General features: G+C 36.1%; 2 protein-coding genes across 5 annotated transcripts; both read left to right on the forward strand.

The window, feature by feature from the left end:
* LOC130981681 (protein CROWDED NUCLEI 3) lies at positions 1–8,521 on the forward strand. 4 transcript variants are annotated; one of them, XM_057905320.1, is made up of 9 exons: positions 319–531; positions 754–867; positions 1,254–1,463; positions 2,086–2,339; positions 2,448–2,718; positions 2,836–2,919; positions 3,917–6,021; positions 6,995–7,187; positions 7,579–8,518. In XM_057905320.1, the coding sequence occupies exons 3-9, from the start codon at positions 1,275–1,277 to the stop codon at positions 7,816–7,818; spliced, it is 3,336 nt and encodes a 1,111-aa protein (XP_057761303.1). In that variant the 5' UTR covers positions 319–531; positions 754–867; positions 1,254–1,274; the 3' UTR covers positions 7,819–8,518. The 4 variants fall into 4 exon arrangements, 3 of the variants coding, with proteins under 3 accessions (XP_057761301.1, XP_057761302.1, XP_057761303.1); XR_009086976.1 differs by lacking the exon at positions 754–867 and having other exon boundaries at positions 1–531; positions 1,230–1,463; positions 6,995–7,504; positions 7,579–7,808; XM_057905318.1 differs by lacking the exon at positions 754–867 and having other exon boundaries at positions 1–531; positions 1,230–1,463; positions 7,579–8,521.
* Positions 8,522–9,530: 1,009 nt separating this feature from the next.
* On the forward strand, positions 9,531–22,152 carry LOC130979098 (uncharacterized). The gene is made up of 4 exons (XM_057902454.1): positions 9,531–9,662; positions 9,774–10,073; positions 12,080–12,168; positions 21,694–22,152. Exons 1-4 carry the CDS (start codon positions 9,646–9,648, stop codon positions 21,780–21,782), a joined length of 495 nt encoding a protein of 164 aa, XP_057758437.1. The 5' UTR covers positions 9,531–9,645; the 3' UTR covers positions 21,783–22,152.
* The last annotated feature ends 444 nt before the right edge of the window (positions 22,153–22,596 follow it).

Here is a 22,596-nt window from a genome sequence, read left to right on the forward strand (position 1 = left end):
GGTCGAATCTCTCTCCAACGACTGTTATACATAAGGTGGGGAGAAAGTTCGCAAAAAAGTTTAACTCAAATCCAAAACCCTTCCTTTAATCCGTTCCCATTTTCCTCAGTCCTCACTCCACATTCCACAAGCACCCAAAGACGAACAATCTCCAGTTTTCTTTCTCCGGCAAAACCTTTACCGGGTTCCTTCCGGCGAGTTTTAATTTCTACACAAGGCGCAATGTTCACGCCGCAGAGGAAGGCGTGGCCCGCGGCATCTTCGTTCACGCCTCACCGAGGCGGCGGGGCGGCAAGTTCTGCTCTCTTCAAGGGCAAGGCCGTCGTTGTCACCGACGATCCCGCGCCGCCGCCGCCGCCGTTGGGTTCTCTGAGCGAAGCAACCCGGGAGACGGATGTGACGGTAGGGTTCGATGGGGGGAGCGTCGATGATTGGAAGAAGTTCAGAGAGGTAGGTTTGCTCGATGAGGCGGTTATGCAGCGAAAAGACCATGAAGCACTCTTGCAGAGGGTGTCTAGGCTCGAAAAAGAGGTTGGTTTTCGCAAACATTTTGCCAATTTTTTCCTTGTTGATACTTTTAATTTTCATTGTTCTTTAGGGTTCTGGATTCAATTGGATTATGCTTGCCAAGATTGCTATTAGTCATTTGATTGCTGGGTTTAATTAGGTTTATGTTTTAACGGTAATATATGATAATTTAATTATTTATTTATCTTTTTTTTTTAATTTTTCTTAATTTGCTTTCCTTCCCAGTTTCTGATCATGGTCACTTGATGGTGGGTGACTGGCTGTAGGAAAATTTTGATTGATTGTTAGTTCTAAATCTCAACTTGCAGTTACTGTTGCTCATAAAAAAGTAACATTCAGGTCTGTTTGGTTTTACATTTTTTTGCTTCCAAATTTGTCGTCTTGTCATCAATATCAATATTGAATTACAAAATACCTCCATTATTTCCATTATGGTCCCTCTTTATAGATTTTTTGGAATGACACCATAAATCAAATCCTAACATTAAAAATTTAATTTGAAAGATAGAATGATAAATTTAAGGTTAATTTACTTGATGCATATGCAATAAGATTATTATGATTCATGTCTTTGTAGTTTTGGTTTATATTGGCTTTATCTATCTATCTATAAGGAACAATATGCCTTAGTTACTATTTGAGTAAGCACTTTGCTTTTATCATTGAAAATTTGTAATAATTGACCGCTAATGGAACCTCAGTTTCCTTTCATTTTTCTTTTTCAGCTTTTGGACTACCAGGAGAACATGGGCATCCTGTTGATTGAAAGAAAAGAATGGAATCTGAAGTTTGATCAATTAAGGCAAGAACTATCTGCGACTGAGGAGATTCTTAAACGAGAACAATCATCACATTTGATCGCATTATCCGAAGTACAAAAGAGAGAGGAAAATTTGAGGAAAGCATTAATCACAGAAAAGCAGTGTGGGGCTGATGTATGCTCTTCTTTGTTGATTTTCTTTCTTCTCATGTGGTCAATTGTTTAGATCATATTGAACAGAGACTTTAACTTTTGCCTTTTTTGCTCTCTTTCTTTTATTCCTAGAACTTCAATATGCAACATATATCCATGATTAGGCATGTGAGATATATTTTTCTTTATTTTCTCTGCTAGTTTTAGTTAAAACCAGTTTTTTCTCTGTATGTGTCCTGAATTTTTGTTTTAGTCTCTACCCTAAATTTTTTCGTTTTAGTTTTGACCCTAAGTTTTCTCTTTATTTTTGCTGACGTGACTAACACAATGTAGTACATATGTTACGTATGTTGATAATGTTGTTCAAAATTCATCATTTTTAGGTCTCGCAAGTATGATATGGAATTTATTAAAAAACAGAAAAATGTCTGAGATTAGTATATTCCCAGTCCATTATCAGTAAATCACCTAATACATGTTCTCAAACAATATTGTTCAGTTACTTTACTAGGTTGTTTCTAATCCAATTTTGTGACGGGCTATTTTCAACTGGCCTCATGTGTGGTTAAGGTTGACTACATCTAATAAGCATGCTCTTATGTTCTTTTATTTGATGTTGATGTTGTGACCGTATCACTTGCCAGCTTGAGAGAGCCCTGCGTGCGATGCAACAAGAGCATGCCCTAGTTCATTCGTCCTCCAAGACGAAGTTATCTGAAGCAAATGCATTGGTTGATGGTATTGAAGAGAAGTCTTCACTGGTCAACAAGAAACTGCATGATGCAGAATCTAAGCTTGCTGAGGTGAACAGCAAAAGTGCAGAGCTGGATATGAAGTTGCGAGAACTGGAGGTTCGTGAAAGTTTGCTTTGCAAGGAACAGTTGTCGGTGGCTTCCGAGTATGTACCATGCTTTATAGTTTATGAATATCCAGTCATCATAATATGCTATCTAGTTTGTTATGTGCTTTAATTCATCTAAAGTTGGTATTCTACTGCCCCATACAGTCGAGAATCATTTGAAGCAACGTCCCACAAACAGAGGGAAGATTTGAAGGAGTGGGAGAAGAAACTTCAGCAAAGAGAAGATATGTTATCTGGTGGTAGGCGAAATCTTGGTGAGAGAGAGGAGAAGATGATTGAGACTGAAAAGACATTGTCGAACAAAGAGAGACATTTAGAAGTGTTGGAAAAGAATATTAATTCCTCTATGTCTTTGTTGGAAGAAAAGAAAGCTGAGATAAGTACAAGACTAGCAGATCTAGATGCTAAAGAAGAGGTGCATTTCATACTTATTATGACCTTGATGATTTTTTGCACTTTTTTGCTTCAGGTAACTTTTTATGTGATTTTATGTGGTCTTTTCCGTTATTCAGTGTTGTGCCTATGATTTCAGAAAGTTGATTCTGTAAAGAGCTTGCTGGATGTTAAAGAGAAAGAATTACTTGCACTGGAACTGAAGCTTAGTGCTAGAGAAAAAGTAAGTCTAGGTACCAGGTAGCTTTACAATAAAATGGAAGTTTCTGCAATGTTTTGGCCATCAAAATGCTGGGATATATATGATTGCCTAAGCCATTTTGATTTTAATTAGATAGTGAGGCACAAGTATACACAAATCCTCAAGTACTCTTGGCAAGAGATAGCGAAATATTTAGGTTTTGAAAACTTTATTATGGTCTTTTAATGTGAAGTAGGATGACAGGATCTTTGGAATTTTCCTCATATAAGATAAATTTTGTTATGGTTGCTCTATGGTTGTTATATATTAGTTTCTGTATCATTGTATACTGCACCCATGTGGCATTACCATTAGTAGTCTGCATTTTAAAACGGGTGTAATGCCAGAAATGTTAGTTGCATTAAAGTATATTTTTTGTTCCTGAAGTTTGTCAAAAATTTTAAAAATACTCCTAAGTTTTATTTTGTTTCAATTTTGTCCTTGAAGTTTTCGATTTGCATCAAATATACCCCTGACAGCTAAATTTTCAAAAAGTTTAGGACCAATCAAGCAATAATGAATGACACCTAAGTCTGATTTGCTTGTGTTGAAAGTTGTTCTTGTGAAATTGTTGCTAAATTCATCCTAAATTTTTTGAAAAATTAGCTGCTATGAATGACTATAATTTTAAAGCCAAATGAAATATCATTAGTAGCTTTTCCACTAAGTAGAGATCACTTTCAAGAGTTAAATCGCTGTCATTGTTAGAGATCATTAAAGAAGGCCTAATCTTGAGTTTATAGATTGGCATAGGATAGCGTATATAATGAATTGTTTTATTCACTTTTAACTGGTATTTTTTTATTACATACCTAGGAATAGTTGATTGAAAATGCGGAAAGAAATTGGATGTTAGATGGTTACTATATAAGCTCATAAGATGTATCATATGGAGTATGCTATGACTGTTTACATAGCTCCAATAACTGATTTATTTGCTTGATAATGCTACTGACTGTTCTAATTGTGGTTCTCACAGGAGGGGATTGAGAAGCTCCTTCAAGAGCAGAAGGTTATGCTGGATTTGAAGTTGCAGCAGTTTGAGCTGGAAACAGAGGAAAGACGGAAATCTCTCCTTCAGGAGTTTAGAAGCAAGGAGGAAGACTTGGAGCAGAGGGAAGCTGAAATCAACCACAGGCAGAAGGTTGTCGAAAAAGAAGAACATGGTTTGAGTAAGAAGGCTGAGAGAATAAAGGAACAAAGTAAGGAACTTGAAACAAAATCTAAATCTTTAAAGGAGAAAGAAAAGGATATTAAGGTCAATGAAAAAGTGTTGGAGAAGGAAAAACAGCAATTGCTTGCTGACGTGGAAAATCTGCAGAATTTAAAAGATGAACTTGATAAGCTTAAAGATGAGATTTCTCAGCAGAAGCAGAAAATATGCAAAGAAATTGAAGATTTGAAACTTACTGAAGAAGAGAGAGCTGAGCATTCTCGGTTGCAATTGGAACTAAAGCAGGAGATAGAACATACCAGATTGCAGAAGGATTCTCTTATGAATGAAGTTGAAAGCTTAAGGGAGGATAGACTGAGGTTTGAGAAAGAGTGGGAAGGATTGGATGAGAAAAGAGCTGAAATTAATAGAGAGAAACATGAAATTGATGTGGAGAACGAAAGATTAAGAAAACTACATCACAGTGAAGATGAACGGTTGAAAAGGGAGAGACACGATATGCAAGATCATATAAGGAATCAACTAGATAAGCTTGAACTAGAGAAGGAATCATTTAGAGAATCAATGAAGCAAGAGAAACTTCTTTTGTCTGAAAAGTTGAAGAATGAGAAATTGCAAATGCTTCAGGATTTTGAATCGAAGATAAGTTCTCTTGAGATTGAAATCCAGAAAAGGCAGGATGAAATGGAGAAAGATCTGCAGGAAAGAGAGAGAAAATTTCAGGAGAAGATGGAAAGGGAGCTTAATAATATTAATGTCTTGAAGGATGTTACTGAGAAGGAATGGGAAGAAGTGAAGTCTCAGGGCCTTAGGTTAGAAAATGAGAGGAAGGAGCTTGAGTCAAACAAGCAGCAGTTGAAGTCAGGCCAACGTGAGATGCATGAGGACTCTGAAATGCTTATGAATCTAAGCCGGAAGGTTAAAAATGAACGTGAAATACTTGTGGCTGAAAGAAATCAATTTCTTGCATTTGTTGAGAAGCTAAAGTGTTGCAAGGAGTGTGGTGAGGTTGTTGGGGGCTTTGTTGTATCTGATCTTCCGTTGCCTGACTTTAAACAAAGATCCATTGTTCCCTCAGCCACCTCTCCTATTCTGAATGGTATGCCGATTAAGAACTCCCAGGACAAGGTAGCTGCTTCCAATTTGGACTCTTCTGGATCTACATGGACCGGAAATTGGCTCCTCCGTAAATGTAGACCAATCCTCGGTTTATCTCCAAATAAAAGAACTGATGGCGTTGGTTCTTCTAATGAGGATGGGACAATGCCACTTTCAGATGTGAATGTTGCTACAGAAAAGGTACCTGAACTGGAATCTCTGCCCATTATAGAAGGAGCTGAGGTCACTCTTGAAGAACAACAGCTAGCAGATGGAGCTCATCACTCTTCGGAAACTCCACAACCCCAATTTGAGAGAATTTTTCGACAGGTGGATGTTCAAAACACAGAGTCCATGGATGATCATAGCTACAGGGATAGCTTTGTAGATGGAAGTCCAGATGATTCTCAGCAGTCAGTTCCAAACCGCAGTCGGGGCAGACCTGGGAAGAAAAGCAAATCTGGAATTGCTAGAACACGCTCAGTGAAGGGTGTAGTTAGAGAGGCCAATGAGTTCCTAGGGCAAGCCTCTGAGGAAATAGAAAATGCGAGTTTGCTGTCTCTCAATGCCGATCATTTCAAAGAAGACAGTCAAGGAGACTCTAGTCAAATTGATGAAGCTGTTGGTAGGACTGGAAGGAAGCGACAACGCGCACAAACTTCAAGAATTACTGAAAGTGAGCAGAATGCAGATGATAGTGATGGACAATCAGAAAGCATTACAGCTGGGGGGCACAGGAAGAAGAGGCAAATGGCTGCTCCACCTGCACAAGTTACTGGAGAGAAGCGATACAATCTCAGGCATCCAAAGATGTAAGTTCAGTCTTGGCGATTTTGTCGGACACTATTCTTATAGTTTATGCTGGTTGGGTCCATTAATTGAGTATAATACTCTTGAATGTAAATGTGAACTAGATACGTTTGAGAATTGTAATTTTCTTAATGACATTATGGAAACGTTTTTTGTTGACTTCCACACTGACAGACCAGTCCTCTATCGTTGCCCCCCTGGTCCATACCCAGGAAGGAATATAAAAGATTGTAGTGCCAGTTTTGTTTAACTGGCTTGCATGATTTTGACCGTTGTTTGCAAGATTGTATTATCTTGTAATGTTATGACATACCCCATCTCAACTGATCTTTACTACTGCATACGTATTTGATATTGAGAATGACATAATATCACATCCTGGTGATTAATTAATTGTTATGATGTAGTCTCTTAGCTAGACGATTATTATGTTTGTGTAGAGACAGAACCACACTAGGATTCATATAGTAATTAAAATTGATGACAGTTTCCATCTGTAGTTTGATGAGTCAAACGTTAGAGAAAATTATTATTTGTTGATTAGTTTTGTAATTTGGGATTTTTTGGTGAAAGGAGAGTTAATAATTGAAGCAACACAATCTATGTCAACTAATTTTTGTTATTTTGGGTTCTCAGATTGTACATTACTTATTTGACAGAAGGTTTTTGTTATACATTTCCTTTATTTATTTATTCTGTATAGGGTATTCTTTCGGTATTGTATATATCATTTTCCTTGTGTATGATAATATTAGGAAATTGAAATGATGAATTGAGTGATTGACTACTTCATGTTATTTTAATTAATGTGGGATGCTTTTAAGTGTGTTATTGCAAGTGTCTTGCATATGGCTGATTGGCTGTGTAGAGGGCCAAAAGTATAGTTAGTACAGATTGTGATTCATTCATTTTCCTGAGTTTTGTGGTCAGAATTTTTTTTGGTGGTTCTAATATCATTCATATCTTGGTACGCAGTGTAGGTTCTACAGTAGACTTTTCCAATAGAACACGAGGCGTGCAGAAAGAAGTTGCTTCTAGTAAACCAGAGCTGAATAAAATTCCTGAAGTTGACCCTGGTGCCTCATTAGTAGAAGCAGACGGCAACATCCAAAGCACAGTTCCCGTACAGGTCTCGACGACAAGAACCTTGGAAGAAAGGGTTGTAAGGGTATAACATTCCTACTGTTATTTCTTTCCCCCATCGATAGTTCAGATGCTTTGCTGTTACCCAGAAAGGGTAGTGAAGGATGAAAAACACAACAATGTATAAAAGAAAAAAAGAGAGAAATGAAATAGAGACAATCATCTGCTGCAATATACTCAAACCAAACTTGCCTTCCACCTTGTGTATCATCACGATAAATCACCTTGTAGTCCCTGATCCTCAGCAGTTGCATGACATATGTCCACCTGACCATCACAGAATAATCAAAACATCCAATAGTTAATTATTTCACTGCTACACCCTTTGGCATTGTCATCAAGGTTTCTTTTTCAATTCAGAATTTGTGTTTTTTTTTTTTTTATATTCTATTTATTCATTAAACACATTTTTACAGTTTGAAGTATCAAGAGACATTGTGGATGACAATGGTGCTGTAACCAACTCTGTGGATTGTGTGGAAGAAAATGGTGCCACAGAATATGAAGACGAAGGTGGAAGCACAAACCTTGGGGTTGAAAATGATATTAGGGAGGGAGAAATAGGGGAGGAGGCAGCGGAGGCAGAGGCGGAGGCGGAGGCGGAGGGAGGCGGAGGCAGGCGGAGGAAGAGGAGGAGGAGGAGGAGTCTGCAATAAAGATGATCTTTAAATTTTTCACATCATGATTGAACTAGTTCCTATTTGTCATGGATATTACAATAGAAATACTTGTATCCTCATTCCTTCTAATTAGGGAACTCTGTTAAATAGGCAAGCAGCTATGAAGCAACTATATAATCTTACTTGGGGTTAAGGTTAACCTCCGTTTTCTCTTGTCTTATGGGAGTTTTCTACTTTTCTTTTTTCCATCTAGAGTACTTTGTTCCCAATGACTGTCCTCTTGCTAAATAGAGTATGCAGGTTATGTAGGAAGTTTTTTTTTTTTTTTTTGCCAAAATGTGAAACATAGTGTAGCTCAGTTTTGCATAAGGTTATCAACAAAAGATACGTTCCTGTTTAAATTTGTCCTTTTAAATTAATTACAGTGACATTTATTTGTGTCTTGAAAGGTACATTGTGGTATGTTGTGTATCTGGAAAACATGATAATTGCAAGGTGAATTTTTGCCTGCAGTTTAGATGTGAAGCTGGATGGACTGTCTGATGCTTCAGGCAGTTGGGGGATTTGTACCCATTTCATCATTAACAATAGGATTTGAGTTTCTTGCAGGAAAAATCAATTCAATCCGAACTATGTTACTATGGTAGTGTTTGTAGTTTGGATTGTACTAGTATATTCGGATTTGACACTATTCACTGGTGAAGAGCCAAGGACAATTTGATGGTTGGAATACCATTTAAAATGTTTTTGAACCCAATATAGTTTAGAAAATATTCAAAATTTGTAATTGTGTAGCTGCCTTACACTCTTAAAAACCGATTTTTTTTTGGAATAAATTAAAAAAAATCATTATTTTTTTAAAAATAGTTGACTTTAATTACCAGCATCCATTATTTTGTTGGAGATTTATCACAGTTCGCCTAGTTATTCGGCGAACTAGAAGTTCATATGCAGTATGCCAAGTGATTCGATGACTGTATATGGCTCATCATCATCATGTTATGTTCCTGGCGGTGATGATGATCATGCTCTTCCCCATGGGAGGCTGCTTTGGTGACACCGACTCATTGCCGTCAGTCAACTGGGCTGCCTGGACGCATGCGGTGGCACATTGCAGCTGAACGGATGCTTCGTCAAGTACAATAATGTGAGCTTCTTGGGGGTGCAAGACAAGACAGCTGTGATAAAGAATTGTGGACCGTCGATTGGGTTGACCTCAGATGCAATGACCAGGAGGGATGAGATAGAATCATTAATTTTTTGCAATTCGCTTAATATCTAGACGAACACTCGGCCTTTAACATTCAGAATTGTCAGATCCTTTCATTACTTTCTATTGTTAATATCTCCAACTATTCACAATCTTAGTTGCCTAACTCTCCTTGTAACACATAATTAAGCTATTTCTTGTTTGGTAATCTAAGTATCTGACATCCCTAAAGCCCTTTCCATTCAATGGGAGGTTCTCATAATTTTAGATCTTTGAATCTTCAATTCAAGAACTTCTCTCTATTCTTTTTGGTTTACTAGCTAGTTGTTATTGTTTCTCGACAAGAACAAAACCAACTCTGAGGCTGAATGAAACAGAAGAACCGCTCATGGGAAAGCAAAACCAACTGTGCCACCTAAAGGAACGGTGCCACCTTCAGGTCCTTCAAAGAGGCATAACACGTTGCCACTTCAAAATTGATCAAATAAGTATTTTTATTATTATTTTTTTATAGAGGGACAAAAACCTAGAGAAAAAACCTAATTACAAACTAAACGAAGTAAGTAACTCCTCTGTCATCTTTGCTCAAAATTCTCACTACTTCAGGAGGAGGAGGAGGCATATCCTAAAAAATAAAATCGGATTCTATCTTTATGCTCATTTTTGTAAGGTAATCTGCACATCTATTATATTCTTTATAATTTTTTACAAAAAATATGTTTCAGTCATTCTTTCTCATGTCATTTACCTCTCTAACATTTGCATTGGGATAACTTTCCAGCTTCTTTTCTCTATTCAAAAGGCTAACCACTGCTGCAGAATCAATTTCCACCAAAGTTCACTCCCCAAAGTTGAGGCCATTCTTCACTCCCCAAAGTTTTGCCAGAAAAGCCGTTCCAGCCCCTATCTTATGGGTGATGCCTGCGATCCAATTTCCTTCTTCATTCCTGAGGAGTCCGCTGCACCCGGTAACAATTGGGTTCCCTTGCGCCGTGCCGTCAGTGTTCAATTTAAGCCAATGCCTCAGAGGAAGCTGCCAGCCAATGTTTCTCTCAATTCTTCCTCTCCGCTTTCTTACCAAGTAATCCTTCTCTAATGCTTTTTTAATATCTTGCACCTGTTTGTGAATTTCTTGATGTAGTTGTTATGGTCTGTTGTAACTAGTATCATGCATTTTTTTATTTCTCTAATACCAAATTCTTCAGCAAGTTGTTATGAAGGTATCTAGCCAATTTAGGTTATCGTTCTTCCCTAATTGCTTTTGTAAATTCACTCCAATCCAGTGCTCCTATTTTGATTGGAAAAAACCTGGGATTTTATTACTTTTCAGCAAATTGACCCATGTGGTGGATGCTTTGGGACAATTTCTTAGAGCATGTAAAGTATCTTCTATTCCACTATTGTAAAGAGAGCAGTTTCCTGTACTACCAAATATCTTTGCCTTTGATTTGTCATGATTCTCCTGTGCATAGCTGTCCAAAGAAAAACTTTAGCCCTTTGTGGTCCCTTCCAACTTCATACCTTTTTCCAAATGGTATTTCCTTCTTTCGACAAGTTCTTGAGAGATTTATATGTAGCATTTAAAGAAAAATCTCCATCCCTGATAGTTTTCATCCAATTCTATCATCTTCTAATTCTGCTTGGGGAGCAGGGATAACAATGATTTTTTTCACAATATTTGGGGGCAGATTTTGGTGGAGCTTGTCTATATCCCAGTCTCCATTTAGATTTGTCTATTCCCAAACAAAGCTGTCAGGATCAACTGAGTTAGAATTTAGAGCCAAATTAAACAGACAATTTTCTTCTTTCACCCATTAAAGTTTCCAAAAAAGAGTTGATAGCCCATTTCCAATGTAGTAGGTGGAGAAATTTTGAAAAATAGGCCATAATTTCATCAACTCCTTCCAAAGAGGAGAATTTGTAGTCTTCAATTTGATTTGATTATTCAAGCTTCCTCCATTGTAGTACTTATGACTAAATACTTTTACCCACAACAATTCTAAATTTTCTTTGGCTTGCCATAAAATTTTGAGCAAAAAAGCATCATTCACTATTGTTAAGTCACGAAATCCAAGGCCTCCTTCATGTTTTAGCTAATAAAGAGTTTTCCACCCAATTAGATGCATTTTTTGTTGATTATTGTCCTCACTCCAAATAAAATTTCTTTGGATCTTTTCTACTTCTCGGCAGATGGTTGGACTCAACACAGACTGTGCTAGAGTTAATCTCCCTGCAAGGGACATACATTTGCCCTTCCACCCCTTAAGCTTATTCTGCATTCTTCCCAACATGTCTTTATAATTTTCTTTCTCCTTCTGATTATTTCTTATCATAGCTCCCAAACATCTACCTAAGTCTCTTTCTTTTCTAAACCTGGTTAGCTTTGTTATCTCCTCTCTGGTGTTTGGTTGGGTTTTCTTTGAAAAAACTATAGAAGACTTTTCTTTATTAATCTTCAACCCGAACACTTTACAAAAAGCCTCCAACACTTCTCTTCTATGACTTTTGTTATTTGTTCCATAATTACCTCTGTAAGCAGCAGCAAGTCGTCTGCGAACATTAAATGAGAGATGTTTGGTCCTTCTCTTCCAACTCTGATAGCTTTTCATCCTCTACTCTGAACCTACTCTTCAATGAGATAAGACAGGGCATCCATATCAATGACAAAGAGATAGGGGATAGAGGATCCCCTGCCTCAGCCCTCTAATAGGGGTAAATTCCTCAATTCTGTTTCCGTTCCATATCACACTATAATCCACTGACTGGATGTAGTTCATGATTAGGTTTATAAAGTGGTCAGAAAACTTGAAATTCTGAAGCCTTTTTCTTTATGAATTCCCAATTAAGCCTATCATAGATTTTTTCAAAATCAATTTTAATAGCCATGAATTATTTTTTTCCCATGATCTTCTTCATAATGTGTATCATCTCTTTTGCTAAAAGAATGTTGTCTTGTATTTTTCTTCATAATCTTGTATAATTTTGTAGTTTCTTTTTTATTTTTCTTTTCCTTTTGGATTTCTATTCATGTGCTACCAATGTCAATATGGATGGGTCAAGCTTGAGTTTTCTTAATCTTTTAAACAGATATCTTGGGTTTGAGTCCATATCTAGAAAAAAAAAAACCGTATTCGGAGGTTCGTACTTCATTAATGGGACTCATCGGTTTTTGTCAGGTTAGTTGTGGTTTTTTGAGATAGAATTTGACAATGGTTTAATTGGAAAAAGAAAAAAAAATCAAGGTTTTGAAAATCAAACCGATCATCAAACTGTTCTAGTTATTAATTTATTGATTTATAGATTCAATCGGTTCAACTGTAATTCAACTAGAATAACCGGATTATAATAAAATAATAAATAAAATATAAATGAACACACTAAAATATAATTATAATCTAATTTAAACTTTAAAATGTCATCTAAATTAAAAGTATCACATCAACCACAATGTTATAATATCATCCAAATACAAATTCAGAAGTCAAATAACAAAAAAAATAACTAAACATGAAATGTCAATATCAAAGTTTGTCATTAGTAATCAAAATCCACAAAAAACATAAACTAAGATCAAATAGAACCCAATAACAAGAACAAAAAATTAAATTGATTGATACTATCATCTAGCCAATAACAAAATTTAGTTAACAACAACCCAATGACAAAAACAATGAATTAAGATCAACAACATAAACTAAGATTAAAATAATAATAATAATAAGATCAACATAAAAAACAAACCATAACAAATATAATTTATCAAAATAAAAAGCTATCAAAATGTCAAAAACAACACAACAACCTAATAATAACAATTTACAAGATCAAGAACAGTCCGAGAACAACAACTTATCAAAGTAACAAGTTAGAAAGATCAAGCATAAAATAAAACAGGTTAACAAATAAGTTAATACAGCAATACAATAATGAAATAAGAACTAGAACTGCAATATACTAATTAAAACAACCATCAACTAAAACAAGATATGCAACCTCCATGCAGTCATTGTTTTGCACAATTATCCCCAATTTAACCAAATTGATACTATCATCTAGCCAATAACAAATTTTAGTTAACAGTAACTCAATGACAAAAACTGAATTAAGAACAACAACATAAACTAAGATCAAAATAACAATAATAAGATCAAGATAAAAAATAACGAACCACAATAAATATAATTTATCAAATTAACAAGTTATTAAAATATCAAAAACAACACAACAACTTAATAATCACAATTTACAAGATCAAGAACAGTCCTAGAACAACAATTTATCAAAGTAACAAGTTAAAAAGATCAAGAACATAACAAAATAAGTTAACAAAACAAGTTAATACAACAATCAAATAATGAAATAAGAACTAGAACTGCAACCTACTAATTAAAACAACCATCAACTAAAACAATATCTGCAACCTCCATCCAGTCATTGCTCTGCACAATTATCCTCAATTTAGCCAAATGCCCAACTAAGTGATTATGCATAAAAAATATTAATCAAGATCTTAAATGAATAAATTGAATCATACTGATCTAACAAAGCAAAGGAGGGAAAGGACATCTTTGAATCTGAATAACAAATGAGACTTTGAGCAGAGTATGAGACTTTGAGAAGTGAGCAATGAGCAGGGTATTAGGGAGAGGGAGCAAGAATGCTGGAGATGAGAATGCGACGGACGATGGGTGACAAGGTGACAAGCACGACGATCCACGACGTGCGACAGATGACGGAGACGGACAACGGATGACCAGGCGACGAGCAGGACGTCCCACGATGTGCGACGAATGATGCAGAGAAGCTTACGATTTGAGAATATACAGAGGGGTTGGAGGCAATTGGTTGGACAATGGAGAGACGACCGGAGCAGGAAGGACGATGACGGTGAGAAAAATGTTGGCGACGGTCAAGCTAGGGCTTCCTTTTGTTTTTAGAGAAGGAAGAGGTAGAGAGGGAGTGAGGGCTCAAGGAAGAGGGAGTTGGGAAGGGGATTAGGGTTTTGGACTTTTGATGCAAAATCTGAAAACCAGCTGGGTTCCAGTTCGATTCGACCAGATGGTTCCCTGCCGATCCGGTTATCTGAAAATAGTTTTCAAAAAGAGCGATTATGACTTCTATCTGAATAGGAATCCTCACCGATTCACGGTTCAACTGATCGGTTCGAACTAATTTTCAAAACCTTAAAAAAAATCATGGTGTGGATGTAAGCTTTCGAGCTTCAATTAGATATTATTCCCATTGAGATTATGTCGAGAAAGGGTTTGAATATTTTTGGCATGTGATTCTAATTTCATACCATACATAGAAGAGATTGTTGGGATATTTTTTAATAAATAATTTAAATATTTTATTTACAGATATAAGTAATTTGTAGCATATTTACCAATTTCTATTCTTTTATATATTTTGTTTACAATATAAACGAATTAAGATTGCTTATATCTCGATTACATCGAAAACGAGATAATACATGATTTTATTTGACTTTATCTCATTTACAAACGAGATTTATGGAATTTGAAAGATACACATATCTCGTTTACACTATAAATGAGATATGTATACTTGTAAATATAAAAATATAATTTTTGAAAATATTAAAAAATATTAATAATTTAATTTGGACCAATGTAAAAAATAAAAATCGATATATTTTGTTACTATTTAGATCGATTTTAATTAATTTATATCTCATCTATATTTTAAATTTTAAATTAATAACCTTGTTTCAACTGAATTCTTAAAAATAGAACGTTTTAAATAATAGAAAAGATTGGCGGTTTCAAATAATAGAGAAGATTGGCAATTTCAAAATAATAGGGGAAATAAGCAGTTTTCAACTCACTGATTAGTGGGCGATTGGGCATATCACGTAATTTGAAACTGTCCATTTAAAATTAGTACATTATTTTTCTAAAAACTAGCACATTTGAATCAATACTTAAAAAGAATAGAAACATATAAAAATTTTAAAAATTTTGTTATATTAAAAATTTTATTTAGTACCTGTTGATATGTTGACCATAAACATAGCCAGGACCAAAATAAATAATGGCCCACTTAAGAGGTCTGACCTCATTCACTCTTACCCGACCTCATAGAGGTCGGATACGACGATAGCAGTACAACCATACTTATCTAAATAAGTAACCAACTCCTAAGATATCTCCCACCCACCTAGAAGGAAGATCTCAATAACTTTCCTAAAAAAAGGAAATGATCATCCATCATCAACGGTGGAACTACTCTAAAAGGTAGTTATCTATTCTACTGTAAATATAATGACTCCCTCAGGTACATTCAAAATACAATCTACTACAAACCTGCCTAAAACCCTTGCTAACTTAAGCATCAGAGTCTCTTGTAGGTACCACTCCCACCTCCTCATGATGAACTCGGACGGCGATATCTCAGCACTGAGAGACGTCAGACGCTACCCCAAAGTAGCTTGGACCTTACGTTCATTCCCAAAAGCAACCCGGAACATTGGCGTCGTTGCTGGAGACATAGAAATCTACACCCAATCATGACAGACAAGTAGTTTGAAGATGGTCACATAACATCTGAATCAGAACCTCATAACGATAACTGAACACTCATGATACCTCCACAGCATGATAGAACGAGTAGGCCTAACAGGGAGGGAACATCGGGAAACCCTCCACCTAGGAGAATCCATTCAGAAATACATCCACCAGAGAATGAAGAGCCCCGCATCCAATTGAGATCATGGGACTCGTACACCGGTACCATGTACGATTAGAGAAACTTGAACAGGAGATCGAGCGACAAAGAGAAGATGAAAGAGATTTGCGAAAGGAGGTACCCGACAAAGAGTGCTAGAAGAAAAACTCTCGAAACTAGAGGCCGACCTTCGAAGTCGAAGTAACCATGCGGATTGGGAGGAAATCCTTTTTGGAGGAGAAGATCCATTTATAGAAGAGATCATGCAGGCTAGGGTCCCTAGGAATTTTAAAAGACCTCTATGATGGAATGACCGACCCAAGACACCACCTCATAAACTTCAAAAGTCGCATGTACCTGGTGTAAGAACCCCGTTTTTCGAGTACGCAAGATCTTTTCTGAAGACACGGATTTGTCCGGAAGTTCAACAAAGGGAACACCTCTGCTATATTATCAAGAATCTCAATCCTCATTGTCATTATGTCATCTTTAAGTTAGGACCACAGTTGAGACAAGCTCGACAACGCAATCGCGAAGAACCTTGTTTCTGAACCGTATCAGTTAGGAGTTTTGGTTCTAGTTTTCGTAAATAGTCTATGTTTGATGATCCGGACTCGATTCATGAGAGAAGAGAGATAATATTATAATATTATCATCATATTAGTATTAGAAGATGCTTGAATGATATTATAAGTTTATCTGGCCTATTTTAGTTAAAAATAGAAAATTGGTTTAACCGGGTTAACAGTTTACTGGTGCAGTTTAGCACCAGCACTCTTTCATGACTTTAGCAACACTAATGCCTCATCATACATGTTCTATTCTCATATTAAATATGTTACTAGTGTCATTTATGCTAGTAGCTCAGAAAAGAATTTTTAGAGATGTTTTTACGAATGTTCCGATACATCTAGTTTTAGTGGTTATACACTTGAGATATTTTAATATTATTTTAATCCACCTCCAAGCCAACCAATTACAACTCACCTTACACCCCCAAGACCTCCAAGTCTGTCTCATTTTTTTATTTTGGCCGAAAATTACAAGAGAGAAAAGAGAGAAACTTTCATGACACTTAAATCTTCAAAGCTTGATTTCTTCTGAATTAAAACTCAAATCAAAACTCTGATTTCACCAAAACTTTCATGACACTTAAATCTTCAAAGCTTGGTTTTCCCCGCAAGTCAAAGGACTCTTGCGATGGGCTCCCAAAAATCATCATCAAAACCCGGGAACACCCTTTGGAGGCAATAATGCAGATACAGAAAAGGAAGGAACGCAAGGAATCAAAACCCTAGCAAGAAAAGCGCAAAGAAAAAACCAGAAACCTAGGCGCCAGCATCAAAGGCACAGCAAAACAAAAGATCAAAACTTTTGTGAAAATAAAAGCATGCAACATCACTAGAAGCCAACGACAAAGAAGGATCGTAGCTACCAACAAACCAGAAAAACACGAAAAGCACAAAATTAATGCAGCAACCTGCGATGAAGAAAGAAGGGACAGCAACGGGTGGACAGAATGCGAATGATCCACACCAAAGGCTTCAGAGAAGAAGAAAACTTAGGGAAAAATCGAAAGAACCAAAGAAGAGGTATTTTCACAAAGAAGCGAGTAACAGAAATAGAGCAAGTGGAAATAGAAGAGGTTGGCAACATCCAAACTCAAAAGGAAGAGCTTGAACTACTTCCAAAGGTCCGAGAGAAAGCACAAATAAGACAAGCAACATTAAAGTAAAGGATGACGATAAGGTATAACCAATAAGTCATTCAAAGGAGTTTCGCTGTAAATGACCTTGTCCTAATACAAAATGACATCAAAGTAAACAAGTCGGGCGAAGGGAAGCTCGCTTCCGAGTAAGTCCAGTTGCCTAGCGAGGTGCGCTTGACCTGTATTTGAAAATCACAAAATACAAAATATGTATGGGGTGAGAACCAGAGGTTATCGGCATGGTAATGGTTCCCACATAACTAACATATAATGTCCCGAGAAAGTCAGAGACAATCCTAGAACTCTGACGCTCTTGATTATAAAAATTAAAGATTCAAAGACAAAAGCCGTAAAGGGGTGGTCCTCAAAGGTTCTTAAACTTAGCCAAACTCTAACTAAACCCACTTTATAGAAATCATTCTCCTTCCTCCCAAAATCCTCCAAAATTACCATTAGAACTACACAGACAAATAAAGCAGACAAAGCAAACACAAGTAGAATACAGATACGGCAGGTAGCAATTATAGTAGGTAATCATGGATTATCAATTAGGAAATCCCAAGAAATGCAAACTCAATCAGAACAAACAAATGCATATGATGAATACCTGCCGTATAGCAGATGAGTCTCATCTGTTAGTTAGGAAGCCAAATCTGACATGTCCGGTAGTAAACCCTGGATATAACACCAAACACGGAGCAAGTGGGACAATCCCGCAATTCTTGTATCTTATCCATGTACCCGGAGCAGGGGACAACCTCACCACTGCCTTTTACCCAGACAGTGTTACAGTTCTCGACCCGGAGTAAGCAACGACAGAACACAGCCCTTGCGTTTTACCCGAAATCTGGAAATTTCCCGGAGCAAGTGGATAACACTACTGCATCTTACCCGAAGTCACATACAGAAACACATTTTCAATATCATTACAATTCATTCTTTCATCCATTCATTCTCAATTCATACCCGTAGCAAGTGGATAACACCACTACATCTTACCCGACATTCTCGCATCTTATCCACAGCAAGTGGATAGCACCACTGCGTCTTACCTGGAGGCATATTACAATCAAATTCAAGTTCATTTTCATTATTATTCCAATTCATTAGTTCATCTTCCATACATTCTCAATATCTCTATACTTTCTTAACATATTCCCAGAGCGAGTGGTCAATGCCACCGTCTCTTACCGGTCACCTCTATCTCACACAATTCACTCGAGTTTAATCACCATCATACCTTAATACCATCATCATCATTTACTTTACCTCTTTCTTCATCAACAAGTTACCTTCCTCACAGCTGTAGTTATACTTCACTACCGAAATCCCACCTATCAAACTTTAAACAAGAGTTAAAAGGATTTTAAAAGCTGGAGAAATGCATTTAAAAACATAAAAATTCATATTTTAGAAAACGGGCTGTGCGTACGCACACCCCTGTGCACACGGCTCAAAATGGGTGGTCGCATACGAGACTCCCTTGCTCGCGTACGTGAGCATTCCACCTTGAATGGACTGCTCGCATCGTGTGTGTTCTTTGCGTACGTATATTTAGCAGAAATCTCAAAGAGTTGCTAAGTCCAGAATTTCTATTTTGCACACCAAACTTTGATCGCTCATAACTTTGTCGGTTTAAAATATTTTTCTTCCGTTCTTCGAACGGTGTAAACCTCTCGGACCAAAATTGGAGGTCTGGAGGCCGAGTTATGCTCCACCAAATCCTGTACTACTGCTATTATTAATTCCCAAGGATTCTAAACCTTCGATGAGGTGAAGGCACGTATTCGGATCTCACCTTTCATTGATAGTTACCCGTGAATGCCCCATCCAGAGAGCTAGCTGTTAGTCTTTCTCGATACGTCGATAGCCCTAAGCAATGCCAAATCCAATTAGTCATCCCATTTCCTTCCTGTGTGACACCGTGTGCTTTGGTCTAATAGCTTCACCTCCTTCGTTCCATAATAAAAAAACAGAGCCTTGTTGGCAAACTACAATCACTTTGGATGGTCTGCCTCTCATCCGCTGGCTTTTCTCGCTTCAATCCCAGTGGCCTGGTGTAGGCGCGCTTATGCGATAGCTTTTATGCTGCTGTTTTGAGGGGAACATCTTCCGCCCATCAATCTGGAGCAAGTGGCAACATGCAATATACCCGAGACCGGATTCGGGCTTTGGACGACCGGAGTTGGTAAAAAATCATAGTTTTCATTAAACCTTACAAACCTCAACTTTCAAAACATTTCAAATTTCAACCTTTCAAAACCAAACCAAACCTTACCACATCAACATCAAACATTCCCAATTCATAATTCCAACCTCTTTATTCACCTCACAACCAACCAATCCTCCACTCTCATCGATCTCAACTCAATAATTCAAGTACAAACAACGCTCAAACTTAGTAATCATAATGCATACCAATTCTCGATATCATATACAAGCCACATGCATCATTCATAAGAGCCTCAATCACAACCTCCAAAACCACTAACCATATACATAATAACCAATCTCAACCAACAACATCACAATTAACTCAATCTAATATTCACTTATCAAAGTTCATGCTAAAGCTCCCAACTTTGCCAACTTGCCTCCAATATCACCAAATTGTTTCTAAGTACACAATTTAATCTAAATTTCATACAACAACACTAGGATTACTTTAGGGTTCACAATTCAGTAATTTGACAAGGGTTAGGGTTGTCTCACCTTACCAACACAAAATTAGGACAAGACCTAGCAAGTCAACGAAGCTAATTCGATCCTAAACACCGAAATTATACAATTTCTCAACACTAAACTCAATTAATTTTCGAAAATAAGGGCTGAGATGTATGGAGTAAAAATAAGGCTTACATATAAAATTGTTGGATGGGTTTTGTAGAGCTTATCGTGGTGAATGCGTGATTCCAAACAGTGTGATGATCGGAGCTTCAGATTGAAAATTACAACAAATTGAAATCAAGGCAAGGGTTAGGTTTAAAGCTCATTGTTCTTCTCTTCTCCCAATTCAGTTTTTCCATGTTTCCCATTAAAGAATGGGAGAGAAGGCTGATCTTATATGTGTTAGTGGGTTTTGGTTGGGCCTTAGACTCAATACGAGTTCAGTTCGGTCTGTTCGGCTCAATTTTGGACTAAATTTTTTAAAATTAGTGTCAGAATTCTTATTTTAATTAGTTCTACCTCACTAAATTAGCAAATTCTATTTTATAATATATTTAATTAATAATTAATTTATTAACTAATTATTCATTAATTTTATAAATTTTACAAATTAACTACATAACATGCTAAACTTATTAAAAGCAAAATTTGGCCTATTTTTACCCCTATCCACAAATGTAGGAAACTGAAAATTTTATACTGACCTCACATTCTTTGCAGGCCAGTGATTAATTTATTTAAATAGAAACAATTAATAATCACGACAAGAATTTCAGTTGATATACCTATAGTTTTTGTTGCTTTTTTTTTTTTAAATGTAAATATTGATTAGTCACTTTCTTGCTAACCAATGAAGCTCTTGTCTCACTCAAAGTTATCATGTGAAAGCAACAAAAGAACCAAAAAAAAAAGGAAATTGTATTGCTAATATAATGCAATTCTTATTTTAGTTTTGCTTAAGCGCTTGTTTGAAAAGTTAGAAATTAGAATTTATTCAATAATTAAAAAATTTTTTTAGAACAACTAAGAATAAATAATTTAAATTCTTTTAAAAAATTTTATTTTTATTTTTATTTTCATTTTCATTTACAAATCATATCAAAAGAGATTTATTTTTCAAATCAATTTTCATACCTTTTAAATTTAATATGTCAAATGTCAAATATATTTCTATTTACAATTAATAAAAAGTTAAATTACACAGTTAATTCTTATATTTTTACTGAAATTGTAAATTGGTTCTTATATTTTAAAAGTTTTTAATTAAATTCTTAAATAAAATTAAATTTTGTAATTAAATTCTCAATAATATTTACTGTAAAAAAAAATACACATTTACCATAATGTCTTCTTTTTTCTCTTCTTTTTTTTTTCTCCTCCTCTCTTCATAGTTTATGTTCTTCTTTTTTAACAACAACAATAATACGACTTCAACAACAACAATCCTAGAATAGTTGAATCATGAATCATGTATGAACTCAATTCAACTCAACCCAATAATATTTAAATTAGCAATAATCAAGGACTTCACTTTATCACAAGTAAAATCCTTCTCTCTTGTATTATTATTCAAATTTGTTACTTGTTAAAATATATATTATATACTTTATCATTTTCTCTTCAATAGTAACCATTTCAGAATCAACAATGAGATCAATCGAGGATGATGACATCAGAGGCATTTGTGAAGATCCAGGTTCCACAGCAGAAGGTTTACAACGAAGTTAAGTTCTCGGTGATGGTGGCTCCTCCTGCAGCAATGACAGTCTCACTTATGGAGAGAATACCTGAATTCTTTAATTCGGAAAAGATCTACTGTGGTGTTCGGAGGATTCCCGATCCAAAATTCCTATGACTTCAACGACGTTGTAGAAGCCTTCGGTTGGAATGAGTTTCCCTACCACGGTGGCACCGCTCCCTGCACCAATGTTATTGGCCGTGTGTTCACCGCCAATGAGTCCCCACCAGAGCCATTCCCAAAGTAGCCCTCGCATGAGCGGGTTATGGCGTTGGTGCCTTGGATCTTTGGCGTCGGTCCAAGGAAGGTAAGAAGGGAGAATTGACCATAGCTTTGAAGAGTGATGGTGTGATTGTTGTTGCTTCTGCTATTTTAGGAGAGGAACTTGATTGTGAAGGTTGGCATTGGAACGTGAAGAATTGGAAGAGTATGTGAGACAGTAGAGAAAGAGAGAAAAAGAGTTGAGGATGAGGAGCAACGTGTTCCTTCAATTCATGAAGGATGGGGTGGGTTAGGAATATTTTGGTCATTTTAAAATAGTTAAATTATAGTGTTGATCCTATACTTTTACTAAAATTACAAATTATTTCCTACTGATAAACAATAAACACATACAACTCACATGTTTAAGATTGCGAATATGCTAACGAATATTCTGTTAAATCAAAAATTGTTTGAACGGTGGGAACTAAATTATAAAATTTAATTTTATTTAGGGACCAATTATAAATTTTTAAATTTTAAGAAACAATTTACAATTTTAGTAAAAATATAAGAACTAACGGTGTAATTTAACCTTAATAA

The sequence above is a fragment of the Arachis stenosperma genome, chromosome 5 (genome assembly GCF_014773155.1).
Source record: "Arachis stenosperma cultivar V10309 chromosome 5, arast.V10309.gnm1.PFL2, whole genome shotgun sequence".
Classification (NCBI taxonomy): Eukaryota; Viridiplantae; Streptophyta; class Magnoliopsida; order Fabales; family Fabaceae; genus Arachis; species Arachis stenosperma.